The following is an 8759-nucleotide window of genomic DNA, read 5'->3' as shown; positions in this document are numbered from 1 at the left end:
GGGAAGTTATTTAAAGGGACATGGTCACGATTTTGGTCAAAAATTATATTTCTGATTTTAATGTTTATAATGTTTCAGTAAGGCATTTTTAATAGGCAAACAAAATTTGAGTGTCATTCGTTAAGTTATATGCGAGTTACAGAGCTTAAAATTCTTCGCAATGTAAACAGAGCTTTTGTTTACATTTTGAATGTTGAAGTGAAAATTTCTGTTTTAGACCTAAAGTGAAATTCAATGTGTTTAACGTTAGGAACTATTTATTTATGCTTAAAATGAAAAAGAAAATGGACAAATCAGCATGAAAAAAGATTTTGTACTGGTATATTGAACTTATGTTAAAAAAAACACGGCACAGGCCTTGTTTACATGACAGAGAATTGTGAGCCCTGTATCTTGCTTATATCTCTACTTATAACTCTCAAATTTCATTTGATCATTAGAAATGCACTTCTAAAGCATTGTAAATAATAAAAAAAGAAAACTAAAATTTGACCAAAATTGTTAGCATGCCCCTTTAAGAATATGTCGCTTCATAACTTATATGTAGCGGCACTGGATTTGAAAAGAAAAACAAGGAATGCAAGTTAATGGTCATTATCTTATATCCAAACTAGGAAAAAATGATAAAGTTAAAAATTCCAACAAGCATAATGGAAGTGTAAACCATAGTTTATTTTGACATACAGTGTACATGTACAGTATGATGTCAGTGGGTACAGTATCAAATCTACAAGGATGCCTGGTGTAGGGTTTTACAATACTTATCAATACCAAGCATTTTTCATTAAGGTAAGTTATTTAACATCGTATTTACTTCTTATAGTTACAAATTGCACATATGTATTTCCAAAACAAATTATCCTACAGTATCTATTTTGTGTTTCATGTTTTCCTGGTCAGTATCCATATTTATCCATACAGAAGTTAGCTTCACTCCGTGTCCTTGACTTCATGTTTAAACAGTTATTCATGTTTTGCCCTGTCCCGTCTTAAATGGATAGTATCGATTAAATTTGACTATTGAAGTATTTTTGTAGTCTATGGTTGTATGAAAAGATTTTGGATTGTTATCTGCGTATTCAAACAGCAACCTTGAAAAATAATGGACTGCGAGAGACAATCATGATGATGTCTGAGTCAAATTTCCCATAAAAGATAAGTTGTTTATTTCTTTTGTCTAACGTACTGATGTACCTTAACAAATTTGTATTTACTTTTATTTACGATGAATTCATTAATTAAACAAAAGAAATATTCAAATATGAACAATAAATTGTTTTCTTTGATGATTCATGTGGCCCTTTAACGGTAGCGATCATTGCAGAAGAAAATTGTTCTGAAATGTCTTCTTTCATATCCCGCATGAATCATCAAAGAAAGCATTCTATTGTTTAAGTAGACCACAGTCAATCTACATCTAACAAAGTTAATGAGCGGTAATAAATCCTAGAAAGTAACAATATGTCGATTTTGTTGTTGCTACTTATACAACCAAAAACACTCTGTTTTCTGAAACCCATCCTGTCAATGCACTATCTACTCATTGTGTGGTTTGCGCATGTGTAATGATATAACTGTACGACAAAGGGAAACGTTCTACAATGATAGATTTTTGAAATACATGTGTCTGGGTGTTTCGTCTTTCATTGGATATTAATTAATATTGCAGGGGTTGTCAAATTTGTATTTTAAACACTGATGTACAAAGCTTTCCATCAAATGTATAACGTGTTCGAGTGAGCGAAATGCCTAATATAGGGGATGTGTAGCGATAAGCGCAACAGTTGAAAACGAAAGCTAATATGCGATAGTCAGGGTAAAAAAGGAAATAATACGTATTTACAAATTCATATCAGCTTTAGTAGTAAATTTATTCAATGCAAAACGAGCACGCATTAAGGAGAAAAAAAAGGTGTGATAGATTCTATTTAATGTTACTAAATAAGTTAAGTTTTCTCTTGTACAAGCTTTCAATGCATACATATCACTCTGTTAAATAGATTTTATCAATTCTAAAGGTTTTTTATTTATTATAAAAAAGAAAAAAAATTGTAACTGTATGTACAATAAACTGTATTCAGAAATGTGGTAAGTGTCATTCAATATTAATGAACTAAAGTTGCACACGTCCGAGGTGTTCTTTATTATGTGATTCTTAGTTTCTTTATCTCTAGCATGTCAGAGTGCTAACCTTGAACAGTTCTCTATGCCTTTATGATAAGTGTATATCGTGCCGTTTTTGGTTTTCATTGCGTTACAGTGAATAAGTGGATGCCGAATACATGTATCTTCAAACCACAAAATGTCGAATTGTCAAAGTGATTTTATACTCACTGATTCTGTAATTGACAACGAAACGCTGATTGATCTAAATTTGAAAAAGAAAAGAGAAATGCAAGGAGATGTAAACAACACTGTTTTGACGACGCCGGTATACAAAAGGAGATGGATCATCATATCGCTATACTGTCTTTACGCTATGAGTACTGCATATCAATGGATTCATCTGGTCATTATTAGCAACATTATTGTTAAGTATTACAATGAAAGTCTTCCAGACGACAAGTTTCAGAGAGAGACAGCTTTGGACAGTTTAACAATGATATACATGGTAGTCTACATCCCGTTAGTGTTTCCAGCAACGTTCTTGTTGAAGAAAAAGGGAATAAGGGTCTGTCTCCTGACCAGTGCTTTTCTGAATGCTCTTGGAGCGTGGTTAAAAGTTATCAGTGTCTCTCCAGACAGATTTGCAGCTCTTATGTTTTCTCAGACCGCTTGCGCCGTTGCACAAGTCTTTATGCTTGGACTTCCCGCTAAAATTGCCGCGGTGTGGTTTGGTGCTCATGAAGTTTCTACAGCGACTTCCTTAGGGACATTTGGAATCCAGGTATAAAAAAAACAAAATTATTTTGATTTCAAGTATATGACTCGATGAACAATAACCATCTTGCTTTAATCAATTTATTTAACTTTGCAATCTTATTATTCCTATATAATAAATATGTTCCTGTATTTTAGATAGGTTTGGCCGTTGGATTTTTTGTTCCACCTAATATTGTCCGGAATAGCAATTCAACTATGGACATTGGCAAGGACCTGAGTTTATTGTTTTATGGAGGAGCCGGCTATATGACCCTTATATTTATTCTTATTGTCATTTGTAAGTACTCTATTTGAGTATATATGCTATATAAATATGCAAATGTATGAAGACTTGTCCGAAAGGAAGATTTATTTAACGTTCTCTCCTGATTCTTGCTGAAAATTCTGGCTCGAAGAAATGTTCACTTTGGAAGGCATTCAATTTTTGGAGTTTTTTTCCTAATCGAAAACAAAGTTAGGGAATTGCTTTTGTCAGAAAACTACAATTTTAGAGTTTTAGATTTTTATCTGTATAAAAGTTAATAGTTTGCATTAACATTTTTGCACTAAACAAAAGAATTTACAAATTAAATGTCAACTTGTAAAATTAGGTCATGATACCAAGGAAAGACATACCAGACTATATGAACTTTACAAAGCAGCAAATAGCAACGCCTAAAACAGATTAATAGACAAACACTATACATTATTGTACTATAACATACTAGGTGATTTTAAGTTTTTTTAAGGAAATTGTAAAGAATTTTTTAAGATAACAGTAAAATTATATTCGCAGTGCGTATACCTTCAAAATTCTTAAAATGGTTTCGCAGAATCCCTTTCGTTTGAGACAACTTGATTATACCTAGTTCTTGATTTATTCAATTGCTTTGAAAATATTAAGACATGTTTAAATTCGTTCTTTTTTTTTATTTTATCGACAACAAAGAAATGTTTAAAATAGCCATTGTTTATTCATCATTTAATGAGTTGCAGATTTAAAATATTTTTGTAAAATATGTATTACAAATAAATAAAAAGTAGATAAAAGTATTAATAGCATAAAGCTTTACAGTCTTTAAAGAGAGACCAACTACACCCCCTAGTCAAGCCCAGATGTTAGCTGCCCAGGATTTTCAAAAGGAGAACTATGGAAAAACACTACAAAACATCTTCAAGAACGTCAGTTTTAACATTCTATTATTTACATTTGGTAAGAATTATATATATATATATATATATATATATATATATATATATATATATATATATATATATATATATATATATATTTATATATATATATATATATATATATATATATATATATATATATATATATATATATAAAGAAAATTTGAAAAATTACTCTGTGTTGTCTTTCATTTTTCAAATTTTCTTTATATAAAACCGGACACTGCGATATTTTTTGGATTTAACTATATATATATATATACATGTATATAATAGTCCTGAAAATTAAAATTAAAGCGTCTGCATTTCTGTATATTAAAGATATTCATGGTAATTGCAGCATAAAGCACACTTATTTTTTTTTAAATGTACCTTTCAATTTACAGGAGTAAATATTGGTTGTTATTCCGCATTATCAACTTTGCTTAATCCAATTATCTCAGAGTATTTTACGGTTAGTATGTCTTACTTTTTTATATTAAAAAATGTCAAGCTAGTGACTGTTGACATATTTCTAAATATATATTACATTTTTCCATATTACACTACATTAAAATCATTACGTATGATACACAGAGAACAGTTATTGTCAAAGGACATCAATGCCTGGTAAAACACTTTAGAAATATGATGTAAAATGTAAAGGAGTCCTACAGACATTAATTTCACTGTTCGCCTTTTTATATCCCGAAGAAATTATAATACCTTGCATGATTATTTCGGGTTTTATTCAGCAACATGAAACAACCGCAGGTCAGATTGGTTTAACCATGATATTGTCAGGGGTGCCAGGGTCCATCATGGCGGGAATCTGGTTGGACAAAACTAAGACCTACAAGTAAATTTCATGTTATACATGTAAATCTGTTCATTTTCGCTATAATGCAAATAAAATATTGATAAATAATATTTAATAAATAAAAAGAAATATTAAAATAGATTTAAAAATATATATTATAATGGATTTTAATTTTTATGATTGCATTAAATTTTGGACATAGAATCCATTTCATACAAATTGTGAAATGTTCTATGGCAGATTGACAGAAATGAATGGATTTGATGGTTGCAATTGACACGTAAATACATTTGATAAGTATATTAGAAAATAAAACGAAGCTGACTTTGCTTTTAAGTAGTTTTTTTTTTATTATACAGGTAATACTAGTAGTTTTTGTTTCACTAAACGTTGTTGTATTCGCGAATTACATGTATGAGAAAACAAGCACACTATTTTAAGTCCTCATTATTGAAACCTTGTGAGGTTGCAAACACTGCTCGTAGTCCGGGCATGCAATTTAACCAATGTTTGCAAAAATCTAAGTTATGACATAGATTATGATGTTTAAAGAGCTTACCTCAACTATTTCTATTAAATCATATTTCATTACCTAGAGTGATGTAATTGTTAATTCATATAACACAGGGGCACTGCGCTTGGAATTAATGTTATCTGTCTGACTGGAATCTTGATCTTCAACTTTGCCCTACACCATAAACTCCTGTGGGTTGTATACCTCTGTGCAGGGATTTATGGGTAAGCTGCTTAATACATAAAGATGTAATTATTTGACATTTCTGTTTCAAGCTTTGTGTATGAATGCCCCAAAGACTCAATCTAGATTAGAGATTCTAATTACAAGATTCGAAACACGAGATTCAAGATGAAAAATTGAAAATCTTAATTGGCCAACAATATATAAGAATCATGTATCCGAAAGGCTTTATTGGATTTGACCATGCCCCGACCATGTTTAGCGTGTTACAACATGAAAAAAAACTTTCATAGTCCATGTTGAATAATCCCAAATCTGTTAATTGATACCGTTTTGTGTGACAAACCCATTTCGATTGTGATTTTCAAAAACTATTTCAAATTCGTTTATCAGTTGTCTTCGTAAACGACTACTCTGCTAACGTGCAGTTTGGTTTAGATTACAACGTTAACAGGAAAATACCAATTTTTACTGCATAAAGGTTGATTGGAATCAGAACTCTACAGTGTGCAGCGAAGAGAGGATTCTAAAAAAAAAATTGAGTTTTAATTCGATATCCATTTAAACTATTTCTTCTTCAGATATCACCAAATCTTGGTGTTTCTCACTATTCTGTTACAGTGTATCATGAAAATAATAGCTTATTGGTTACTGTTAATAGTAACCAATAAAGAATTGCGTCTTACGATATACTCATATACCTGGTACATTTGAATTGCTTTGAATCGTTTTAAATTCAGATTTTTTATTGCTGGATATTTTCCTGTTGCTTTTGAATTTGCCACTGAGATAACCTATCCGGTATCAGGGGGAATATCGTCTGGTTTACTGTTTGCATCTTCTCAGGTAATAAGTAAATAAAGTCTATATCAATTACATACAAAAATCGTCATTTAAAATTCTGACTTACCTAATATTAAACTTATTTTTTTTTTACATTTGTTATATCGCAATCATTACAATTTTATGAAAAGTCGCATTAATCTTTTTTAATGGGGGATTAAGAATAAAATGTGACAAATTTTGCGGATTTGTTTTAATCTTAACAAGAAGATAGTATAATTTGTGCCTACCAACACAGCAAAATATTGCTGGAATATATATGCTCGACTGCTTGTTTTAGATATCCTCGGTTCTATAAGACACGAGGCAGTGCAGACTAGCTGCATGTCTGTAGCTTCCGGACTGAATAATCGATTGAACGACCAACTGGGAGCTACAGTTTCATATGCTTGCTAAAAATTAGCTATTTACGGCGCACAAAAAATTACATGCAGACCTGCAGCTACGTGCACACAAATTAAGTACCGCATTAGCGTGGCATAATACCGATAATTTGTCTGCACGTTTTGGTGTGTTTTTGGTGTGTTATAGGACCGACGATATCCAAAAATGAATTTAAATTTTTCATTAGTACATATTAAATATGTAAGCTTGAATAATCTTACAAAAATAAATCAAAAACATTATTATAAGCATTGAACGTTACATATATCACACTGAAAGTAAGTATACTGTCATGTATTCATTTAATATAGCAAAGAAAACTAACAAGACAATATCTAAATTGAATTACCTAGACGATAGACTCAGTTTCACTGCGTGTACTACATTGTATAACATATCAATCACAGAATGATTTAACTGTATCCCCGCTATTAGCTAATAGATGTATTAGCTTTTCTATGTTCTGTTGTAGTTATTCGGGATCGTCTTTATCATTGGATGTCGCGCCATGATGAATAAAGTTGGAGCATTAGGTTTGAGTCTTCTGATACCCTGCGCTCTATTAGTGGCGTCGATATTTACGGGTAGATCATTTTACAAATGGTATTCAAAGTCATAACACTCAAATCTAGACACGTTTATTTATTTTTTTAATACATTTTGCTTTTCATTTATTTTGTTTTTAAGGATTTATACCTGCAAATTATAGACGACAGAATGCCGAGAAAATGGTAATTAAAATAGCCAATGCAACTGTCATAAAAGATAATAATATGTACAAAGTATAAGTAATTAGATTAATGTTGAGTATTGCTACGAAATGTCGCTAGATCACTTTTTTGTAATATTGAAGTCAGAAACTTATTATGAATTATGAATCTTGTGTAGACCTGTTCATATTAAGATATTTTTTTTTTTAAAAATCTACAGGCAAAAAAATGAAATACTTTTCTTTTCATTAAAGATCTTGGAACAATCGGACGATGTCTTGGAAATGGAATCAATGGACCCAGCATCCGAGGAATCTCGAATATCGAAAATAAATAATTGACGTTACAACACACTGTGGTTATCAAATAATATTTACATCTAAAGTCAATTCTACGATGGCCGATATGGGCCGGACAAAAAGTAACCATGAGATGTGTTTGATTTGCCGGCAATTCCTGAAATGCCGGCAAAAAGTAACCACGAGTTGTGTTTGATTTGCCGGCAACTCTTAGATGCCGGCAAATCTTAAATGTGGGCAAATCTTATATTTAATGTTTAATTAAAATACCAGAAGATTGAGGTCACAAAAGTCAAGTTATCTTAGTTGGTCGAAAGGGTTGAAAAGAAGCAAAGTATGGGGAGAAGTAAGGGGGGAATTGCGCGCCGACAATGTTGAGGGCCTTTCGAAACTTATTTATCACGGCAAATATAGAGATGACGGCTTTATTCTATTTAATGGAAGCCCGGATGAATTTAAAGAATTTTTTGACATAGGGAACTCTTGTCATAAATATCTGAGATTTACTTATGAATTATCTCACACCAGTCAATTTCTTAGACACGACCATATACAAGAAAACAAGATCCTCAGATACCCAGCGATTAGACATTCGCTCATATATCAAACCTACTAACAGCTTCCAATACCTGCACAGACAAAGTGCTCATAGCTCATCAGTTTTCAAGGGCCTAATTAAAGGAGAATGTACAAGACATCTGAGAAATACTAGTGATCAAGCTGTATTACAAAGTATTTTTAAAGACTTTAAAACTCATCTAAAAAAAAAGAGATTTAAAACAATCAGAAATTGAACCTATTATGCAAGAAACTATTTCAGCAAATAGAATTAATCTTCTAAAAAAATAAAAGAAGAACACAATAAAAAGGCTGTATCTAATGTTTGGTGACCAAATTTGTATAAAAGAATTAAGGAAACGACTTATGAAATACTGGGATAACATTCAACATGACGAAGTATGCAAAAATTA

The 8759-nt window shown here is 31.2% G+C and overlaps 1 protein-coding gene and 1 long non-coding RNA gene across 2 annotated transcripts; one reads left to right on the top strand and one right to left on the bottom strand.

Annotated features, from left to right (window-relative positions):
* The first annotated feature begins 871 nt into the window (after positions 1–871).
* LOC105333403 (heme transporter FLVCR2) lies at positions 872–7881 on the top strand. The gene is made up of 10 exons (XM_034479462.2): positions 872–2887; positions 3019–3160; positions 3938–4075; positions 4443–4510; positions 4791–4894; positions 5483–5593; positions 6293–6398; positions 7252–7363; positions 7467–7510; positions 7744–7881. Exons 1-10 carry the CDS (start codon positions 2303–2305, stop codon positions 7828–7830), a joined length of 1497 nt encoding a protein of 498 aa, XP_034335353.2. The 5' UTR covers positions 872–2302; the 3' UTR covers positions 7831–7881.
* On the bottom strand, positions 4355–7355 carry LOC136271500 (uncharacterized). The gene is made up of 3 exons (XR_010709380.1): positions 7129–7355; positions 5448–5601; positions 4355–4888 (listed from the first exon to the last, which is right to left on the bottom strand). It is a non-coding gene; the product is annotated as an uncharacterized lncRNA (long non-coding RNA).
* Positions 7882–8759: the final 878 nt, after the last annotated feature.

The sequence above is a fragment of the Magallana gigas genome, chromosome 9, assembly GCF_963853765.1.
Source record: "Magallana gigas chromosome 9, xbMagGiga1.1, whole genome shotgun sequence".
Lineage (NCBI taxonomy): Eukaryota > Metazoa > Mollusca > Bivalvia > Ostreida > Ostreidae > Magallana > Magallana gigas.
This window is presented reverse-complemented; position numbering and strand designations above follow the sequence as displayed.